The sequence below is a fragment of the Larimichthys crocea genome, chromosome XII (assembly GCF_000972845.2).
Source record: "Larimichthys crocea isolate SSNF chromosome XII, L_crocea_2.0, whole genome shotgun sequence".
In the NCBI taxonomy this organism is placed as follows: Eukaryota; Metazoa; Chordata; class Actinopteri; family Sciaenidae; genus Larimichthys; species Larimichthys crocea.
Window position 1 is genome coordinate 24,720,226 of NC_040022.1, and position 22,808 is coordinate 24,743,033.

A 22,808-nucleotide genomic window follows, 5' to 3' on the forward strand; every position below is an offset into this window, starting at 1 on the left:
CATTCATCAAAGTTGTTGGTTAAATAATAAGTTAGAGTGTGACATCACATCTGGGATGGGAGGGGCCAGCATGTGCACCGGCTTCTCTGGACGCGTATCACCAGCCTGCCCAACACCGACACACACACACGCGTACAGACGCTTTTTCCTGAAGGGTTAGTGGGAAGGCAGGGCAAAAACAAAACGACAACAAAGCTGAAAAGTGCCACCTTAAGGGTGAGCTTGCAATATTTGGAGAACCTGCCATCAAGTTGAAAAAGCTGGGGGTGGGAGGGAAGTGAGCGAAGGCAGAGCGGAGAAGACACCGGAAAGGAGAGGACGAAGGTATCCGGATTGCTGCGGGCGCTTGGCGAGAGACATCCCCGGGTTAGTGACGCCTGCAGCAGCATCAGGACCACCAGGATGGAGGGGGAGCATTACGGTTTGTCTTCATCCTCACTCTTACAGACACTGTTTGGCATCCGAGCCTAACTGCACCATGAGTGTATGCCTCAGCATTGGTGCTCGTACCAAGAGTACAGAAATGACAGATGATACTAAACATAGATCTTCATACTGCTGCCAGTCTGACTGATTGGTGGGAGTTTTTAATGACAGCATGACTGATTGTAATTTTGTAAAGTCATAAAGGAGCTCATCACTCATTCATCATGTTTATTTTAGTGCATGGACAGGAAAGGGAAGTGCACTGTTGGGTTTTTTTTTTTTTATAAACCAGCTTAAAAACAGGTGGCCTCTGTAGTATTCACAGCCAAAAGGGATTTTAAATGATGAATTATTAAGCATCTCACTGCAGCTATGACAGCATGGCGAACATTGTAGAAATCCACATATTTACACACAAGACTAAATGCAGTAAAAAGTTCATGTTCTTGTGGGAATTAAGATACAAACTGATTTATTCATACCAGCTCGTCGGAGGTGCAGGGGCTTTTAAGATGACACAGTTTCACAAAATGCTGTTTTATATATATATATTAAAAAAACAGGATCATTGCTAAGAAACATCCTTACAGGAACTTCAGTCTATATAATGTATGGGATGAGCCATCCCTGATGTCAGGCTGTGATGAGTTAGCTGATGGCTCACTTTAGGCTATGATAGAGGCTTCATCTCAATTATTTAGCAGTTTTAGTTTTTCTGTGAGCTTAATGCATCTCAAAATAGATCCACCAGCAATGGCCTCATTGCAAGATATCAACTGATGCTCTGTTAAAAGAAGGGAGGGCGTCTGTGAGTCACATATGAGAGATTAAAAAAAAAAAAAAAAAGTTAAAATTGAATCTAAGTCGGAAAAACAGCTTTGAGATTTTGCACTCTCATACTGTACTTTATTTTTCCTCTTACGGATCTAAAGTATTCGCCTCTTGATTGAGTTTTTGACATATTAAATACATGGCACACATGGTCTAGTAGTGACTTCTGGACAACTCATACAGCATGTTTGCTCCCAAGATGGATAATCATATGTATTTGTCACCATTTGCAATTCAGCTGAAGACTCAGTCAACGATTATGTAATTATGTGCTAAACTGTCAAGCATAAGAGCAGGGGGACGCTCTTGAGCTCCCGACACATTCAAATAACACTCTGACACCTCCTCAGTCAAATCAGCGGCTTGTGGATGTGAATGAGTAAGTATAAGTCCTATCATCTCTTCTGTCCCTGAGCGCCGTGACTGTTCAGCATAATTGAAGTCTGAGAAGGAGAGAGGAAAGAAAGTAATTCATCCATTGTCGAGACTTGACTCTCACATCTTTGTTTTGGCACCCCTGTGCGAGTGAGTCTTACCTCTGTTTTATTATTGATGTAGACCAGACTTATGCAACAAAGACTTTTATATGCGTGTGGAGACTTGGAGTGCATCTAAGGATAATCTGCATATTTTGCCGACACATATGTTGCGTCACCTTCTAGAATTTATGACAGTATTACCATACTGTGTTTTTGCACTCTGTTCCTGTGATGTTGCTATAGGTGCTGTGCCCTAAACCAGCTATCTTGGGATTCATTGGGTGCTGCTCTGTTTCAAGACTCACTTCAAAAGCTGCAGCTTCTCTTTTTTTCTTTTCTTTCCGTGCTCTTTTGCCATCTACCTGTCAGTGCAGCTCAGTTTTCTTTTGCATAATGAAACTTTGTGCACACAAAGGAAACGGTGTGCCTGCTTTCTAGGTGTGGTGCACTATAGCGCCAGGTATGTGTGGTTGCTGTGGTTATGGGTGTCTTCTCTTATTTTGACCCCTCCTCTTAACTGTGTGATTTACGGAAATATAGTTTCTTCTGCAGGGCTGTAATGTTTTTTGTTTTTTTTTTACTCTATGCTATTCCTCTGCTCTTGCGATAAAACAGGTTTACTCCAGAACATAAGCCCCTCTTATGCTGAAAGCAAGCTCAGAGGAAAAACTGTCAAAGCAGCAGCAGCAAAATCTCAGTGGACTCACGCTGACATATTCATTATGAAATAAAAGAGATGAAAGTTGACGTCTGACACCTTTACTTAACCATGTAAGAATCTAAAAATAATTATAAAATAAAAATCTACCCCAGTCACAAAGAGAAGTAGATAACAAGAAGCACACAAAGGCAGGCTTTGTGAGAAATGTGGGCTATGGTGCAGCAACTTACTATTAGGAAGATGTTATTCAAGCTATATTTAGCCCGTTAAGCTTTATTCTGGTGAGTATTCAGTGGAGTTGTACCAGCAGAGGTGCTTGTTCTGCTCCCACCCAAGCCAGTTGTTAGTCACTGATATGTACTATGTAGGAGTTTCACCAACACAGATCAGCAAGCGTTCTGTAGGTTTAAGGTCAGAGTGGGGGGGGGAACTCTTTGATCGCACAGGAGACTTGTCAGCCTACCTGACTGACTGTTTGAACACAAAGTGATTTTCATCACCTCGTCTCCTGAGGCAGCTGCTTGTAATATTTGCACACAAGTGCTCCAGCCTGCGCATATTTCATAGAAGAATTAAATCTGAATATGACGTGTGGTAAATTTCACTTGGTGTGCCTTCTTCTGGCCTGTTTTGGTGAACTAAGAATAAAGGTGTTGTACTGCTGTATGTCCACCTGGTGGCATGTATGCATAACAGCTCAAGTAGTAAGAGTGTTATTTTGGGTCCAGTTCAAGGCCAGGACGCAGCACTGTGTGAAGGAAATCTCAGAAGTTTGCCTCTTGATGCAAGGCCGCATTTAATCATTTCAATGTGGCATTTAATCATTTGAATGTAGCTGGATCAAATATTTTTAATGTGTATTGAATGCCACAGGGAAGTTTTATTTTTTCAATTAATAACTTTTGAGGTTGAGGTTGCAGGGTCTTATAAAGGATTACTGCTCTAATAGTAATACATTATAGTGGCTTTCAGTCAGTTTTTATAAAGTTTATTTACACTTTTAGTTCAAGCAGAGAGAAAAATGTTTCTCCTGCAGTTTCTTTGTTCCATGCCATGACTGGTGACTCTTCACAGTTCGCTGAACTGAGCATGTGTGTGAATGTTTATGTTGTGTTTTAATCCAAACTGAACAATTTAGCACAGGTTTGGATGGTTTTTGACCTCCAGACTAACATAAGCTCTCTGCGGGATCAAAGAATCATCCAAATCTCTAATTGCAATATCCACTGTGTAACTGATCATTGTTTACTGGTATTTATGTGAACTACCCTTGAGTTTTCTTGTAGACAATGTTTATATATAGTGTTACTCACTACAGTGCGCTTCTTATGGTCTAACAAATATGCTGAATGCATTTCTTTTTCATCATAAAACATTTGCAAAGCCGATTTCCTGCATTGTTTACTTCTCAGGGGTCTTCTTCTTTTTCCCCATGTTTGCTGGTGTGATGCTGCAGATTTTTGCTCTTTACCACCACCTGTAGATCAGAGGGTTAGTTTCAAACCATCTTGTTCATGCATGACATAAAGAAAACAGAGACTAACACATTAAAAACTTGCTCCATGGTGCTACATGAGGTCCAGGCTGATCCAAGACGCTGGTGCAATTGGCACTCTCTGAATGTTTAGGACAACCTGCGAAGCCTGATGAGGGATTATTAAGCATAATGAACTGAAACTGTGTGCAAGCACTTACAGTTTTCTATGTATAATCGCTGACGGTATAAAGAATGGATAGCGTATAGTGTGACGTCTGAAGAGCCATTTTGAAGCTTAGGGTTCTGGCTGCCATCGCTTCTCAACCGGTCCTGCCTCCCCCGCCTCCCAGCTAATCTAAAAATCGGCAGAGCTGTGGATGATCAGTGGACCAGAGGCGGGCTAAATGATGCCTGGGTGCTCCTGTTTTTTTGTGCCAGGCTATAAACACGTTTATTTCTACTGTGAAGTTGGACATTTTGCCATGGGCCTTTATGGAGATTAACATGGTCTGTAGCCAGCCTCAAGTGGCCATTCGAGGAATTGCATCTATCTATCTATCTATCTATCTATCTATCTATCTATCTATCCACTTGTTTATCCTCCCTGCAGGTGCTCTGGAAGTTGCTGACAACACACTCTGATTCAGAGAGGTAACGTGGAGCCGAGAGGAATATGCATACTAAAAAAGAGAAGAGAAACATTTGTGCTGACTTCACGGTGTGCTGTGCGGCTGTTCCTCCCATGACAGAGCTGCTCCTCTGGGTGATGTGCAGCTGCTGCATTTTAAAGTGGTCACGACTGACTTTGCAGTTCATGAAGGGGTCACTTCGAGGCACTCGGCCCTCTGGCGATGAACCCGGGATGATTATTGTTGGATCAGAGGTGATGTCATAGCCATGCAAACTGTAGAAATGCAGTATGTGCCACATCCACCTCCGGTAATTGCCCCCGCAAGCCCGAGTGGTTGACACACCGGCCTTGATGGCAGATTGACGGAGAGGGTAGAGTTGAAAAATTAATTAATGACTGACACCGAATGAGAGAGGCTGTTGTTAAGGAGTGAGAGACACTTTTTGTGAGTGACAAGCAGGCTAATTTAGAGTGGCAGAGTGGAGGTACACATTTCCGCTTTCCTCAACAAGAGGAAGTGAAAATCCAAAACATAATCAAATGTCATTGATCATCATCTGTGGTACAGCTGGACTACTCTATTTAGTTATGAATGTGTGTATGTACGAACAAAGTGTGATTGTGTTGTGGTGAATAAACCTCAAATAGGTGTGAAAATAATCTAATCAAAACAAATGGCTCACAGTGTTTTGCCCAGGAGCAAATAATTTCTTCTACCCCCGTTGCCAAGCAACAATGAAATCTTGATTTTTTTTATGTTACACGGCTTTTGAAGCCAAAAATGATGAGTGACTAGAAGCTAAGCAGAGGGTAGAGATGGAACTCAAACAGCGCGCAAAACAGAGCGACGTGCTGCTGATAGTTCACCGTAATTCTAACGCATAGCGAAACTTTCTCCCTAATTGTTCCTCTAATTAATTTTTTTACATTTTAGTGTTGACAAGACAATTACAGCTTCAAAATATAGCCTGACTTTTACATTTGTGCGTGCAATTTGTTAAGTCTAATAATATCCACTTGAATTAGTATGTTAGTAGCAAGAGAGTGCAAGTGGGAGAGAGAGAGAGTCAGAAAGAGAGAGAGAGAGAGAGAAAGAGAGAAAAGGAGAGAGAGCAGAGGAGGATAGAGGGAGGCTGAGACACCAGCACAAAAGGGGAACAGGGAGAAAGCAGAAGTGATATCAGCTTCCTAGCAAGTTGCACATTCAAATCTAGAGGGAAGAGAAAGTAGGTGAGCGTGAGCGGTTGGCCGGCGGGGCGGAGGATTCATCCAGTCAGTGGGATTAGGTGAAGTACAGGACCTTACAGCTGGGAGCCTCTCCATGGACGGGAGCTCGGAGTGACTCTCAGCAGCCACAGCGGGGAGTCTGGCCCTTCGCAGCTTCCCTCTTTCCTCCAATCTCGATCTGAATCCATCAGGAGGGAGCAGCCACTAACTAACTAACTAACTAACTAACGGAGACATACCTTCACTCATAAATAGACATATTACATTAAAACCATGGGGACCGTGAGTGAACTTTGCGTGTCCAGCCTTCAGACGTTCTTGTGTCCAGCTGTGAACTCACCCCAAGAAACTCCAGGTAAAGTCACAGCTGCAGGCCCTAATAATGCATCATTGTGGTATGGCAGCTGTCTTTTTTTGGCATGTGCTATCATTGAACTTAAATACACCATTACTTTTGAATGACTTTTGGTAGACCTGTTGACTATGTGTATATGTGTATGTGTGTGCACAAACACATGGCTCCACCAGATAATGATAACAGTTGGACAGAAATAGAGGGATGACTTCTCGTGGCCAAGGAGGGCTCTCTCATTAAGCACAACTTAAACCTCTGTGCTGTGCACACACATCCCGAGAGAAAGAGAGAGAGTGCACAAGATAATGTTATTACTTACTGAGCAGATCCAATCTCCAGCAGGTCTTGCATACATCCACTGCCAAACTAATTGAAACCTCAGGTGAAAACACAGCCACGCACTGACATGTTCATGTCTCTGTTCCAACCCTGCTTGGCTGTACACCAGAACATCTCTCCTTGTCCCTGTTAGTAGTTGCTGTATCCTTTTGATAACAAGGATGACGACGGGGTTGTGTTTGCCAGAGATCTCCTCCTAAACCTGGATAAACAAACTCTCTGTGCTTTCCCAGTTTAATTACAGATGGAGGAGAAGGCAGAAGTAGAGCTGGCTGAGACGTTGGCCTCTTTAGAAGCTTTTTTTTTTTTTTTTGTATACTCACCATCTGTCACCATGTTCCTATATTTGTCCTTTCACACTGTAGTAATAGCAAGATCTGAACTATGATGGAGCTGATGTGTTTGTGATCTGTCGTGTGGGGTTAGGTTTGCAACTGAATTACACTAAAGCACAGGGGTGGTGTGCACGTTCGCGCTGTTTAAAGCACTGTTGACATGACTAAAGCGGCTGTGAATCAGCTGACTGAGTGTGTAGCAAGGGGAAGCGGTGCTGTCTCAGTGATTTCAAAACACCTGAATCAGCATCACGGACCTGCGTGAAAAGAAGGGACTTTATTCGTTTTGGATATTCAAAGGGAAGTAATGTGGTTTGTTCTGGTGTCAAGAGCTTGGCAGCAGGAGGGTTTTGACAGATTTTTGTCAAGCAAACTAAAAAATGGATTTGACATGTTGGGCAGAATTGAAGAAAAAGTTCTTGTTATAACACCAGTTTGCAGTTTCAATATTCAGCCTCCGGTTCAGTTTGTAGGCTGAAAGCAATGTATTCCCAAAGGTTTCATTTCAGCTCTCAACCGCCTGCAAGTGTCAGATTTTTTTTTTTTGCTTAAACTGTAAAAAAAAAATAAAGAAAGAAAATGCGATAGCAGCCATTACATTCGAGAAGAGATTGGGTGGTGTTGTGTGTGTGTGTTGGTGTTTCTGTATTTGACCGTGAATCATGCAAGTGATTCATGTGTGACTCATGCTTGTCCAGCAAGTTCACACTGTATCAGCAGAACTATTAAATCATACCTTAAAATATAGCAAGATGCTCGTTGACAGGTTGAAAAAAAGAGCCAAGCACAAACATGAGTGAGAAGTTTAAAAAAAAGCTGCCTGACCTCATACGCTGATGTCTGACTTCACAACGTCTTTATGTGTTCTCTCAGTCATCTAAATCAATTTAGCACATGTACAGTGTCATCTCAGTGCCCTTTCTGACCGTACACGTTAGTGTGAGCTTCACATTCACAGTCACTCTGAGTGCAACATGTCCAGTTAATCCACACGACAGGCCTGGGACTGATAATATGCAGCGTATCACGGATGTGATAGTAATTCAGCTGATTAATATCAGCACAGTTATGAGGGTCGGCAGGTGTGCCCGGGCTTTGACTTGGTTTTCTGACATGGAAACTACTTGTGTGGGCTCCAGGGTGCAGTTGAGGACAAAGTGATCTGCTTGGGAGCATAAACAAGCCGGTCAGCAGCAGCCAGTGTTCGAGAATATTTGCCAAATCAGCTTGTTGTAAAGGAGGGGATGGTGCAGGGGTGATAGTGGGTAATGGTGCTAACAATAATGGGTGCCAGCCTTTTTTGGCTTGTGACCCGTTAACCCTAATGTTATTGGTGGGGTCCTGGATGTCCTTGTTGTCGTTGACTGCTCAAAAAAATATTGTTGTTACTAATATTGTTTTGTTACCTCAATACTAAACGACTTGTCTTAATATTAATAATAATCCTTGTCTTGGGTGTCAGCTGTCAAATACAAGTGATGTTCATACGCTCTATGTAAACAGATGAAATCCAATAAACCCAAATCTGAATTTTAAATTAATGGACTTCTGACAAGAAGTTTGAACTCTTTGGAGTCTAATTGGGCCCAAACATTAATATTTCCATATTTTATTATCTGTATAATGTATAGCTACAATTCTCTTCCTATCTTCTACCACCACTTGTTATGCATGTAGATGCACGGCTACATAGGAAGTTAAATACACTTCCAGTAACGGGTGGTGAAAGCAAACTGCCGTTTTGAAACTGTGAAATTTGACAACAACACTAGTGAAATTCCACCAAGTGCTGTAGTTTAGAAGAATAACAAGGATACTTGATTCATTAGAGACATTCTGTAAAATTAATTAATTCAAGTATAACCAGTGAAAGGTCACAGTAAAAGTAAAAAAGAAAAGTAATTCAGTATTTACTTGGACACGCCTGACACTGAGCATAGAAAGATGAAATTCTTCTAAAACATCTATAATAAAATAGTAACGCTCTAGATAAAGGCGCCTTTGCTGAGTCACAAAGCTGACAAAGTGGTAGATTGAACATGGTGGGATCTGCTATAGAATTGTTGGGTTGCTATAGCAACAGACTGTTCATCTGAGGATTATGTAAGTCTTGGTATTTGTTTCGATTTGGCAGTTTGTGCGATTCACTTATATACCGCTGCGCTGTTATAAATATGGGCTCTACACGTACGTTTGTTATGATTACAGTACTATAATCACAAACTTGTTAATGGGTGACTTTGCTTCCACAGCCAAATGCAAAACGAGTGCAACATAAGCCAGGTAATGTTACTAGCCCAACAGCAAGAAGCCAAGCTCTGTGGCCGTCTTGCAGCAGTTTATTTTACCTTGCCCATTACTAAAAGCCAGTACAAGATTTTCGCTTGCTTGCTGGCCTCTTGCTCACTAGCTGTCTCCTTTCGTCTGAGCTTAGTCCAGCCTCAGCCTGAAAAACTACTTCTCCCAGTGGTCCAAAACTTCTGTTCTGTTCTGCCAGTGTAACCACCAACACTCCCCTGGCGCTCTGAGTTGCGAAACCGGGCAGTCCAGCTTAACTGAGCTAACTATCTAACAGCATTTCACAGCTTTGTAACTCTGTAAAACTCTCTCAACTCTGAGAGATGATTTGAAAGACATCAGAGGGACAACCATTTTCATTAACATGACATTTTCTCCCAAAAAATATTCAAATATTAGCCAGTTTTAACAAAATCAGTGACTTAATTGTGTGAATTAGTGTTGTAAATCGTTATGCACTTCTCACAGGTGATTGTACCCGAATCACCAAAGTCAGTGCAAGAACAGGTGTACAATGCACAGAGTGGGAATAACAGAAGCAATATTCACCTGATTAGAAGTCAGTCTTAGATCAAAATGACACTGAAGCTGTTATTTTTTAGTAGAAAAGTTACATAATGTAGCTTTTAAATGAAATCTACTTGCACAATGCATGTCAGATGTGAGCATAGAGTGATTTCCCATCCTCAGATAGTTTAGTTCACATCTCAAGATCCCTCAGATTTTCCTTGCAACCCTTCTCAGGGTAACTACTGGCTTATGGGATGCAAACTTCAGACTTTTTATGTTGATATTGACGCACAGAGATCTCTGTACATTGAGTATAAGGCCTGATTGTTCGGTAAGATCCTGGGCACACTTCCAAGAAAGAAGATCATAACGTTCAAATCTCATTAGACTCATTTCACATGTACAGAGCTGTTTTCTACTGGCAATACACAGCTTGATGTGTTTTTGGGTGTTGAATGAGACAGACTGCCAGGGAGCTGCTTCAAAGAGGAGTGTGTGGGAATCCACACAGAGGCAGATGAACTCCTCACAGCTCTTTTAGCAAAATAAGATCTTTCTGGTGGTGTGGGCGGGTTTGTTTTTCTCTGAGTTCTTGGTTTTTATCTTGCTATAGTAGCATGAAATGATCAGGGTGGGTGTAATGGTTGTTGATGAACATGGAAATGTTTTCGGTTGTGCGTTTTTGGCTATCTCTGACATTTTTAACACACTGTAAGTCTTATTGTTGTACTGTAAATGTGCATGCTGGCCTCATCAAGCTTTCACGCCTGCAGACACAACCCATCTATGAACAGCAGGTGGTTTAGTTTCTCCATTCCCGAAGACGTATGCATAATTAAATACAGACGAAGAAATGCTTTGTCCATCTGTAGTCTACCAAGACAGCGATAGTTGGGCTGACTATGTCAGCTGAAGAAATGTATGCAGTGCAGAATGCTTCAGGTCTAGCCTGAGGAAGAGTGACTTCCAGACAGCTGTCCTGCTTCATCAGGAGCTCTCTGCATTTCACACCGTCTTCCTAAAACTGATTTGTGAAGTCACAGCTTCTGACAGCAGTATATGTATGGATGAGTTCTGCTGTGGGCCGAGGGAAGGGAAAGGAAAAGGAAAAGTCTTGCTGTTAAAGCATGTTAAATATAAAAAATAGAGCTTTATGTTTGCAACTGGAAAGTAAGTGGCCACCTACAGGGTATTTTCTTCTCTTCACAACCACGTAAGAAAAGTCACACAAGAGCTACATAATCGTATTCATCATATGACTCATGTCAGTAATTTATCGTTCAAGTCTGAACTCCCCCCCCACCTGGAAAATTATGGAATGGATTCATCCAGAGGTCTCATTACCTCTGACTGCACCTTTTTAAAAGGAAAGTTACAAAATCAGCGTGTGCCATGAGTCACGCACGGAGCAGTCAAACTCACAGCCAAGGAATGTCTGCCATCCATACGTGTAGTAATCATTTCTCGTTGTTTATGCCCGGCTGTTTACTTGCTTTTGGAGCAGCCGTGCAGAAACTAACCTGAGAAAATAGGAGGAGTTATTGTTTTTGTGAGTTAAAGAGGCAGAGAGAAAAACATCCTGCAGCTACCTAACGACTGACTATTAAGAAATATGAGGTATATGTGGGTTATTGTGTAATAATGTCTCCCGCTTATGGCTCATTTATATTATAGTGATGTATGTGTCTGGGTATCATTTATGAAACTAGGTTATATGCCTTCATGAATCTCTTTTTTGCAGGTAAAACTGTAATTACTACAGATAAACAACAGGGGGCACTCTTGGCATCTCTTCTTGTAGGAAATTGTTGTTCTCACATAGTGCAGTTTTCTAATTCAGACCATTTACTGTAAACACATAGATTTACTCTAACTTAAAGCAATGTCACTGCATTCTTATGGTTATATGGATGATAACACTATCAAGAGACTATCTGGGAGAGGTTATCTCACACTAAACACTAAAAGTCAATATGGAGGGAACAAGGAGAGAACATAGGACACATAGGGTTTCGATGGGAGGTACCTTTCAAACATGAGAACCAGGATGTCTTGGCTCGGTCACTCACAACAACACTGTAATCCAAGGATTGACATAGTGCACTAAGAACGAACAACAGCTATTTCATAATATGACTGAGGCTTTTGTGAGATTAAAATGTTCTCCAGGTGTTAGTGGAGCCACTTTCAGCTTATGCAGATTTATTTTACTGCTTAAAGAGAGCTCACATACAGCTGGAAAGTTGTCAAAAGGAGCTTGTGTTGTTGTTGTTTTTTTGTTGCTGTTGTTGTTTTTTAAACTAAAGTATCACTCTTTTCGAGCAGAAAGAGCAGATTTGTGTCCTTGAGTGACAATACAAGAAATAATAACACAGAAATGGCAAAATAATAGTCTCATCTCTTATTATTATCCGATCCAGTCTCATATCCCTGTGGAAAATACCTTTGTGAAACTTGTTTATGTGTCAGAAAGGTGTTGATGCATGTTTTTGTGATCCTTGAGGCCACGGCTCACGGTATTTTTGTATAGAATTACCTTAAACTGTCAAACTGAAAAAAAAAAACACGAACCAAAACTTTATAAATCCAAACAACAGAGAGGCAGAAGCAGAAGAAAACTTTATTCTTTTAAAGGAATTTCTCCATCTCACTTTCAAATCAGCTTCATGTCTTTTAACATGCAACAACAAAAGCCTCTTTTACACTTCATAGCGTAGTATGACGCTGATTTAATGTTTGCATAAACACACTACACTGACGTCGCATTAATTCAAGGATTTCACCACATCTTTGTGTAGATCAGGAAGTTGCAGACGACAACAGTGTGTTGGTATCAACATCATCTTTTCATTTAAAAGTCAAACGGTTCTCTGGCTTTGCTTGTTCTGGGTTCTTTAGCGCAGATTAACAGCAGTACTCGGAGGGGGGGAGTGGATGGACTCGTAACAATGAATTGAAACTTTGTGTGAACAGAGTTCACTTCACACAGGCTACATTGTTGAGTTTGAGCGACACAACTGAGGCATTCATGGGCCACAGCTTGAAGAAGAGCCCCTTAATGAAGTGGCTGTACAGACTAGTGCCTTTCAAGAGTGGGCTCATGTCATCATGATACTCCCTGTGGTGGAGTGAATCCCAGTATTTGCTCTTGATTCCTGCATTACTCAACACAATTAAAATGCAGCCAGACTTTTGCACATTCTTGCACATCAGATTGGGATTGGAGAGGTGAAAAGAAAAACAGAGAGGAGGTGTTTTTTCTCGTGGCCTCTCCAATTGGCTGCGAGCGCAGCATTCCTCGAGGCCTTCATGTGCTCATCAACAGGCAGGGACAGGCTCGGCCCTTTCCCATCTGACAGCAACGCAGTCGAGCAGGTGCTATACAAACAGCAGGCTGATTTATTCACTTTTTAATAAGGGGATTGAAAGCTGGCTCCGCTCTCTCCAACAGTTTCCCCTGAAATATGCAGCCAAGAAATGTCTCCCATGTGCTACAACAAAGAGACCCCCATCAGATGCACCTTTTGATCACAGGAAGCGTAAAATATGAATATACTGTCTGTTGTGGGGCCAGGATGAAACATTAAAATGATAAATCAGAAAAAGATGAGACTTTTATTGCTCGTCTCTAGATCAGACACGTTGCACAGTTGCTCACTGGGATTTGGTAGAACCGGCTTCACCATCCCTGTAGTCTTGTTGAAGTCATCACACACACTGACAAGCAGCTTTTTAACTGAGCCCTTTAAACATTTTAACACCTGTGATAAAAAAAAACTGCTGTGGCTTTTCAAGAAAATTGTACAAAACACTAGTTTTAATGAGTTTTTGTACTGATATCAAACTTCTGTACTGTGATTTTCTTTATTTGAATATTCAACAGGTGTCTGAAAGTCTAGTGCGTGCACACACACACTACACTTTCTGCCACAGACAGGTGTTGTTGATATTTTCTAAAAAAAAAAAAATGGTTTACATAAGTTTCCGAGGTAAAACTGCTCTCTGCGGATGTGGGTGAATTAAGCGCCGCAACCAAGCGCAAGATCAGCAGCAGTGAAGTGCTGTATGTATCTGTGTGTGTCAATCACACTCACCCTGCCCCCACTCAACCCGGTCCTAACAACAGTATTGTGTGTGTGTGTGTGTGTGTAAGAGCGCCCAAGGCAACAGGGTGGAAACGCACAGGCGGCAAAACGCGTCATCTGGCACGTTTGCTGCACCTTCAGCCTGAAAAAAATGTCAATTGAGCAGCGATAGTAGGCTTAAACCGGATATGCTTTCAAAATAAGAGTCTTCTAAAGTAGGCTAATATTAAATTATCCTTGCAGTAAACTGGGGTAAAATTTGCCAAGGAGGCTGGTGTTAATGCAGTGTATTTGCTATAACTTTACTTGGCATTTAATGCAATAAAAAGGAATTCAGGGTTGTTTAAATCTTTATATAGAAACACATACAGAGTTGAACTCATGACACAGTGCTGCACATCCTGTTATCCAACTCATTGTGTAGTTGCTATTCTCCTGTTCGATTTAAATGTTCAGTATGTAGATTAACACCGACTTTCAAAGTTCTTAGTTTAAAATGAACACGAGGTTAAGATCTATATCAGCTTCATGCAAGTTTAACGTATTCCATAAAATTTGTTTTGTGTTATCTGACTCCAGATGTGAAAGAAAGGCAGAATTTAGATTGGGTGACATTGTCATTAAAAAAAAAAAGATAAGATAAGATAAGATAATACTTTATTGATCCCACAACGGGGAAATTCACTTATTACAGCAGCGAAAAATAGAAACCAAGGAGGGAAACACAAGTGTACATATTTACAAAAAGTACTAGAGTATAGTGTGCAGGTTTAAGAATGTGCAGATTTGCTAGACAAGTACTAGGGTAGAACATCAGCGTTACAGAAACAAAACAGAAACAGACATGTACAGGAGACTACAAAAAAGGATAATTGTTATAGAACAGTGTATTTATATGTAACTTTTATGGTTATTTTTTAAAAATTTTTCAAATGTTAGTTTTGGCCCTTGGGCATCTTCACATTGTCAAAAAAAAAAAAAAAGAAAAAGAGAGTTTGCACATGTAGGGTAACATTAAAGGGTTTGCCTGCCATTTTTGAGTTTTATTCTGAAAATCACGAGCGGAAGCTCGTGGATTCTCCTGTAAGCGCCTGACAGAGGCTCGCGCGCAGGAAGCATTGGCTGGTTAAAGTCCTCCGTGTCTTCAAACCACTCCCTGAGCTGTCGACACAGCGAGCCTCCACTTACCGAACAAACCAGTCCCAAGTGGATTCTGTTAACTCGGCACAAATCGGAAAAAAAAGGTCGATATATTTATCGATACTAGTATCTGGTCGAAGTTTTCCCTCTCGGACACCGCTTGAAACTTTCTGAAAGTCGGAGCAGCCGGGCGGAGACAGCATGGTGTTAAAATCCGAAGACGGCGTAGGTGAGTGAAACAGTCGAGAAAAGAAGTTTTTCTTCCTTTATAAGATGAAAACACGTTCATGAGAGGTTCACCAGCAATCTGAAACTATGAGTTTTGTCGTTTGTGGGTTGTTTTTTTAAAAATTTAAAAAAGTAAATGTCAGGAAACCAAATGAATGTGTCTGTGGCCTTGTTTACAGTGTTTACTGCCATTTGTGCATGTGTCTGTGGCCTTGTTTACAGTGTTTACTGCCATTTGTGCCAACACTGTTGTGTCTGAGTGTGAGTCAACACGGGGCATGTTTTATTTTATTATTTAACCAAAAAAAGAGACACCTAAAAACATGAAAAACATAAATATAGTCATTTAATATCAATTAATAAATAAAAAACAACAGCTCCTATAGGTTAAAGTTTGTATTAAGTGTTTACTTATTGTCAAATTTACCATAATTGAATGTGGAACATCAAACACAAATAAACACCTTTTGTGGATTTTAAATTTTTTAGCACTGTGGGTTGTTATTGTGAAGCCACATGTAACGTTACAGATACTTTAATAGCACATTCATGGTCTGGCCCGGCTTTTTTGCATCACACAAAACAACCTCAGTGTCAGCGCTTGCAGCAACAGGTGTGAGAGCCCGGGGTCAGCATGCAAGCAACACACACTGTATTGAGTTTTCTGTATTACTCCTGCTTTTGTATAGGTTTAAAATCACTGTTATCCACACTGAAAGGCCCCATTTGCAACTATTAAAAGACGCTTGTGATGCTTTTATTTTTTATTACAACCACAGAGGGGGTTACTATAGACGTAAGCAGCCTTTTGAAGTTGACTTGGAAAGCTTTTGTTGTTCATCTCTATGGCTCGATTTAGGCCGGCAGCATTAATTAGCACCCCCTGACTTGCGTCACAATTAATCGTGTTAGAGACCAGTCGAACATCTGACTGATCCCGTTATACGCCGCTTGCACACTCTTTTCTCTTTTCTGAGTCTGGCTGCATTGTTTTTTTGTTGTGTTTTTTAAAGGGATGAGCGATGGGAACAGTCCAGATTCTCTTTCGAGTCCATTTGTCTCTGCCACTTAGAGTTGGGTGGTCTGGGAAGTTAAAGTAGTTGTCACTAATGGTTCCCTAATGAGCGGCGCTGAGAGCTCTAATGGGCCGTCCAGAACAATGTGCCCTGCCTGGCACTAATGCCCGGTGGTTTGATAATCGTCATCCTCTCCTCTATAATCATATTTTTAGCCATTATTTTTTCTGCATCGGTTGCAGCTTTCCTTTCCACTCAGGCCAGTGTTCATTCTACGTAGCGCCTATAATGCAGCTATACAGTGCAGATGGGGTGCTGTCATGTTTGGTAGCTCAGCAACACTCAGCAGGCTGCATTGCTGACATTTTTCAGGTTGGTATCACCAGTCAATGAAACCAGTAGTACAATAAATGGGCTGTCTACCCTCATTGACAGCATTTTAAGCACTGCAGCCTGCAGCCACACTAAGATTTACTTCTCAAACCTTTTCTGCCATTTAGAAGCTGCAAAAAAAAAAAAAGCTCATGCCCTCCCAGCCCACAGATTTTATGAATCATTAACAATGAAAGCAGAAGCTGCCAGTAAATAATAAAAAGAAAAAGATCCTAGTTGAGTTTTGTTTGCCGACCCGATGAAATCAAACATGCTCGATATAAGAAGTCAGTGCTTTCCAAGTGGAAACGAGAGAGTCTTAGACCTCCAGGTCTTCTCTGAAGAATCCAGTCAACCTGTGTTATTTGTCATTTGTTGTTGTTTTTTTCTCAGTGCGAAGCATTACTGCAGCAAGTTGTACCACAGCAGTCTCCGTTTAGTTTGTCTGCTTCTTCATGAAATCATGTGAAGTGGTGCGTTGCCCCCTTCTTGGCACGATAAACTTAATATCCCATAGCGTGTGACATGTGCCATTGTCTCTGTGTGCATGTGCACGTTTGAGACTAAAGAAGAGCATCTGTCATCGTGTGTGTGTGTGTGTGTGTGTGTGTGTGTGTGATGCAACCCCATTTCAAAATCAGTCAGGATTTCAAAACGTCTGTAACCTGCGTCCGCCTTAAGCCACGAAGAAGTACGAAACATGTTTCTCTCTCAAAGTATGGAGCAGCCACAATCATACAGCTTTCTCAGAGTCTAAACTTTTAGCCATGACAATTGATTGACAGGACAAAACTGTGGGTGCTTACATTTAATCAAATAATCCTAAAAATAATCGACAGATTAAATGTTAATAGACAGTTGACAGTTACAGCTGATTTGCATAGACGCTGTTCCACGAATAGATCAACCAGTCCTAAACTCTATTCTCTATTGTGTGTGTGAGGGGATGATGTAGATATTGAGGGTGCTGGGCATTTAGCTCCCAGGCTTTATTTTAGTCATCGTTTACATATCTGTCTCTCACACACATTTGTGTTTTTTTGCAGCAGAATCATTTGCATTTTTCTCTCTTCTCTACCAGCACTGATGTGAGTGTCTTTCAGGTTTCGACACGCCTGGAGTCATGTTCCTTATGCGGGACGAAACTCTGTGATCAGTGCTGTCGATCGGGCGCCCAGACGTTTAAAATGGCACCCGGCAGGAACTCCCATAGTGAGAGTATTTTTGAAAGGAGTGTGGTGATTTGCCTACCAAACTCACCAAACCAAACTTGTGTATAATGTGCTCAGGCTACAGTCCTACATTACATGCTTCACTCCTGAGATGTCTTGTTTTTTACAAATCAACGTTTAGGGTATTAACTATTTCTATACAAAGAATGCACAGAGAAAGATCTGGCCCCATAGACACGCTGTCAAAGAGGTAAACAAAGCACGCAGAGTTGTATAGCTGCTTTGTTCGAATCATATCGGCTTTTGTGCGCTACTCAGATCACAGTCGAGCACGCATGCCATCATGTTGTTACAGAGCTGAAGGATTAGAGTTAGGGAAGAAGGAAGAATGGCCATTTCGTTGCCTTTCCCACCGGATGGGTGTTTTTTTGTTTTTTTTTTTTAGCCACAGCTTTCACTCCTCCCCTGAAACGTCTCACAAACAGGAAGCAGAGAGTTTGACAACACACTCGACATAAAACGACATCCCGCAGTTTGTGCGTGGGCTCGAGTTTCTATGCCACTTTGCTCCAGAAAAAGCAACACAGAAATAATCTCAGAGAGAGAGAGAGGAGAAGAAACAACTATTGGTGGCTCATTCAGCTTTTCCCCATCATGTGTTTTCTAAACGTGTGTGTGTTTTACTTGCGAGAGAGGATGTTGATAGTGGGACAGCTCCGATAAGAATCAAGGCCAACGGCATCAGGGGACAAAGGCATGCATTGTGGGTAGAAATAGCACTTCCGCTTTTGAGGGAAAACACTGAGAAGCCTCCACATTGGCCTTTCAAAACAATTAATGTTGATAAATGCCAATAAAACAGAACGAAGATTATTTAAGAAAAGCCGATCTTTTGTGTTCATAACGATGTATTGTTACGTGTGCGTGGATGTTTATGCTGGAGTCGTCCTCATGTTTGCTTTACACCCGAGCTGTGTGTACGGTTGTGAGCCCTAGCTATACGTTCTCCAGCTTCAGTTCCCACCCAGTCACATCCTCCTCCTGCTCCCAGCATTCCTTCACAACAGCCGGCAGACTGACTGTGAACTGTTTCGGGGATGTTGATGTTCGCTCGGGGCAGTGGCAGGGACATTTCCTTTTTAGCGATTAGGTTGTTTTTGTTGTTGGACACACAAGAAATCCAAAAACATGGGGCGGTTTAATTGTAGGGAAGGGACCCTCAAAAAGGCCCTCTAGATAAATCGAATGGGTCACAAGATTATGAAAGAAGTCTTTTTCATTTTTCTATGTTTTCTTATGAAACACTTGTTACGTTGACTCTTTATGACCGACACTTCCCAGAAAAAACTTGATGTAACCCAGAGAGAAAAAAAAAGGTTCATCTGGATCTGTAGGGTGTTTTTAAAGGGTAATAGTGATACTAATAGTCATAAGGACAAAGTAAAGAGTAGTTCCTGTCACCGGTCTGTCTCTTGAGAAAAAGGCTCCTCTGCTTCAGTATTAAGTATAAGTATTTCTTATTGCATTATTATTAAACGTGGGCCCAACATCTTTTTTTTTTGTGCTTCCGAGATCAGTCTCTTCTTCTTTAAGACTTATTCTCGACAGGTGGATCTCCTTTGAGCGCAGGATATGAATCACCGCTTGTCAACGCCAGGTCAGAACGAACTATAACCCTTCTAACACATGGATCCCATATTGACACGAGTCACGGGAAGCTCTGTCACTGTAGGACAGCAGAGGGCTCCAGGTTGACTCATAAAGATGCACTAACGTCTGCTCTGTGCTGTGCGTACACCTGGGGCAAGTGTACACTCATCCAGTAAAAATAAAAAACACACGCCCGCTTCACCCGGGACGCGACGGGGAGGAATGCTGGGAATCTTGTGCAGTCTTTTGGCATGCCCCATTAGCATTAGGATAATGCACTTGGGAAAAAAAAAACACAATTGTCTTCAGCACAGACTGTGTTTGTTCAACTGGAGGTGATAATGATGGTGTGACTGGTCGCATGACTATCAGAAAAGAGAGGAGACCTGGCTCAACGTGCTGACGCATAAAAACAGCTGTAGCTGGAGTTTATGACTCGTGTCCGTTTGTCCGGATATGTCCAAAGAAGAGTGAACACACCATCCACCATCAAGTTCAGTACTTTTTATGTATCAGGTATTCACCGTAATGTCATTTGGGCTCAGATCAGTATTTGTTTAAGTGAATTGTATCCATATTTTTCTTAATTGATGACTTAAAGAACAAATCAGTTAAAATATCCCAAATAATCTTCAAATACTTGAGAACATGATCGGAAAATGACGAGCTTATTGCTGTAACCACACCTGAAAGAAAGGTCTTTATATTGTTTCTCATATTGCCCAGCTCTGTCTGTGTTTGTGTGTGGAAAAAGGAGAAGGTAGAGAAGGCAATGACCACTGGGTGGAGCCTTCATGTTAATGCTAGTGACAGCAAAATAGAGAGAGAGGGAGTAGAGAGAAAGGGAGGGAGAGGAGGGAGTGAGGTAGTGAGTAAGGCTCCTTCCTCAAATGGACTGTGTCAGTGTGCCGTGAGCATGCTGGGAGCTGATAGCTTCGCTGTACAGCTGAGAAAACCCGGCAGTATCTCTCTCTCCCTGACTGGAGGAGGAGCAGGCTCCTTCTTTCTCCCACTTCACGCCATGTGGACGTCCAGCTCACCCACGTTAAGCCACACGAGGTGACAGAAGAAAAGGACTGCTGGGTCATTATTTGTTTGAATCGAGGAGGAGAGATAAGGTGGAGTAGAAAAAGAAGAGGAGGCTCTCGGTAAAGAGGAAGACAGAAAAACCCAAGACTTTTGGACGACTTCTTGCGCAGGTTAGCACTCGTGTGTTTATTAAATTGATCTTGTGTTGTTTGTGTGGCTCGTCGTCTCTGGTACTTGCTGTTATGTGGGACTTTGATCAGTTTTCGTTGACTCTCTGTTCAACCCTGGTCACGCTGGACTGAAGATTAAATCACTTCGGCTGTCCACGAGGGTAAGAAGTCCTGCTGATTTGACTCTGCTGGGCTGTCCTGTCATTCTCCAGACTGGTTTGTTGTGATTCAGGCCGGTGAATGGAGCTCCACTGACTGACACTTGAGATGATTGAGTACCAGTGCAGTAGGCCAATGACTGGGCAGTGTGGTGCTGTCAGTGGGGGTGAGGTGTGTCTGAGCAATCCTCCAGAGGCTAAAGCTTTTAGGACCACAGGAACTTAATGGCATAAAAGATGGTTTCAGTGAGCTGGGATGACCAACAAGTAAAGCCAAGGATGCTTAGGCTGTCAGTCCCTGTGCCTGGGCCCTGTTGAGGAATGTCCTGAGAGGCCACTTGCAGACACAAAGGGAGAGCTGTGATCGTCCCACCGCTCTTCCCACTGTCTCTGTGTTCTCCTGCCATTTGCCGTCCCACGCCTCCCTAGCCAAACACAGGGCTCCTTCTCCGGTTATCTCTCCTCTGTTAGTCCGCCTTCGCCTCCTCCTACCCTCAGGCCGGGTCAGGTTGGATGCTCTGTGGCTTTTTGATCCATAACCGGTGGTCCGTTTTTGTAATCTGTTCTTGCGTGAGGCAGTTATGGACCTGGAGGTCAGAGTTGAACAAGTTCTTTGGGGTCTGTGCCCAAATTAAAGACTGGCATTCCTTCACAGCCCCTGCTCGGCTTTGTTACAAGCTGTGTGGTTCAGAAGGTGTGTGTGTGTGTGTGTGTGTGTGTGTGTGTGTGTGTGTGTGTGTGCTTTCAAAAATATATGAGGGAGAGTCCCCTTGGGATTTACGGTAATGAGATTCAGTCTCAGATCAAAGATCAGCCCATGAGATGTTCACGTTTTAAATCACCTCTCCTTATTCTAGCAGCGAACAGCAGAAGGCTTAGAGCCTTTTTAATAGACATCAGCGTACTTCTATGTGTGTGCTTTTGCCAATCCCAGCTCGTGTAATCGATTGCTTTGTATGTGTGTGTTTCGTGCTGAATGCATTAAACCTAATCATGAAGTAGACTGCTTCTTGTTATCACTGGCCTTCTCATTGGTTTAGGCTGAGGGTCAATTGATTGGTGCCAGCAGGGACGATGAGGGTGGAGGGTTAATTTCTAGCAAGTTTAAAGGAAACTATGTAATGTAAGGACAAAGGCTGCAACAACAGCCTAAAGGAACAGGGGGGAGGGGGTTGAAAGGCTGGAGAAAATTGATGATCTTGGTTGCATTTTGGAGATATGATGGGCTTGGAAACAAAAAGGGGAGGGGGGGAGGTGTACTGAGATGAAAGGCGAGATGATGGAGGAAGAAGAAGAGGGTAATCAAGCCTAATGGAAAGTGTGTATGGACCAAATGGAGGCTGTTTCTTCTGCAAATATATGGAGGAAAGCTGTAAACAGATGAAAGACCTTTCTGCCTCCAGTGTCAATCATTTGCCTCGATTCGTCAAAATGTAATCATGTATGGCCACGTGGCTGCAGAAATGGATGTGTATCTCTTTGCATATTCCCTCAGTCAGCAGATCATAGGCAGCGTGGTGGCGTAAATTCATTGATGTCTCCCACCTGCTACTGCGATACACCCAGATTCCTTAATTTAGCATAAATTCCACCTTAAAACAGGTTACAGCGTCCCGGGGCAGCCGGGGGTAAGGAGCTTATTTAGTTAATAAGTTTTTTTTTTTTCTCTTGTTTTTTGGGAGTCCTTTTGCGCTTAGAGGAGCTCCCTAAATTAAAATTGGGTCACATCTGCAGGGAGGAGGGAGGAGGGGGTCCGAGAGATCCTACAAGCACTCAGAATTCTAATTTCCTTATTTTCCAAGGAGAGTTCTTCAAGTGATCTGGGTGGAAATGAGACGTCTGCCTCTTATGCCAGGATGGCAATCAGGATGTGTATTAGTGGGCTCCGTCGATGTGGGAGAGGGAGCTATAATTGGCATCTTCTCCCTTGATGTCACCTCCCCGGCGTTCTCCACTGACCCAGCCCTCTCTTTAAAAAAAAAAAAAAAAACTGCTTCGCCTATGTAGGAACTCTGCAGACAGACTCTTTTTTAGAACACACATGCCAAAATATTGATGTTAAATGAAGATGTAGGGCTCGGATGAAGCATTGAGGTGAGTTTAAAAAAAAAAGGTATAAGGCACAAAAGTTCCACAAGAGTTTGTACAGAGTGTTGAAGGAGGGATGCACCAGTTTAAGAGTGGGCACCGTGATTATACTCAAAGGGAGCGTATTGGGT

General features: G+C 42.2%; 1 protein-coding gene across 4 annotated transcripts in view; it reads left to right on the forward strand.

Annotated features, from left to right (window-relative positions):
* The first annotated feature begins 108 nt into the window (after positions 1-108).
* Positions 109-22,808, forward strand: part of cyth1a (cytohesin 1a) — a 39,277-nt gene continuing 16,577 nt past the window's right edge. Inside the window, exon 1 of one of the 4 annotated variants that reach the window (XM_010738603.3) lies at positions 109-421. In XM_010738603.3, coding sequence (XP_010736905.1) covers positions 403-421 — 19 coding nt within the window. In that variant the 5' untranslated portion in view covers positions 109-402. Of the gene's footprint in view, positions 422-5,706; positions 6,088-14,751; positions 15,024-20,118; positions 20,432-22,808 lie in introns of those variants that run through there. The other 3 variants (XM_010738601.3, XM_010738602.3, XM_019261120.2) reach the window with 3 other exon arrangements.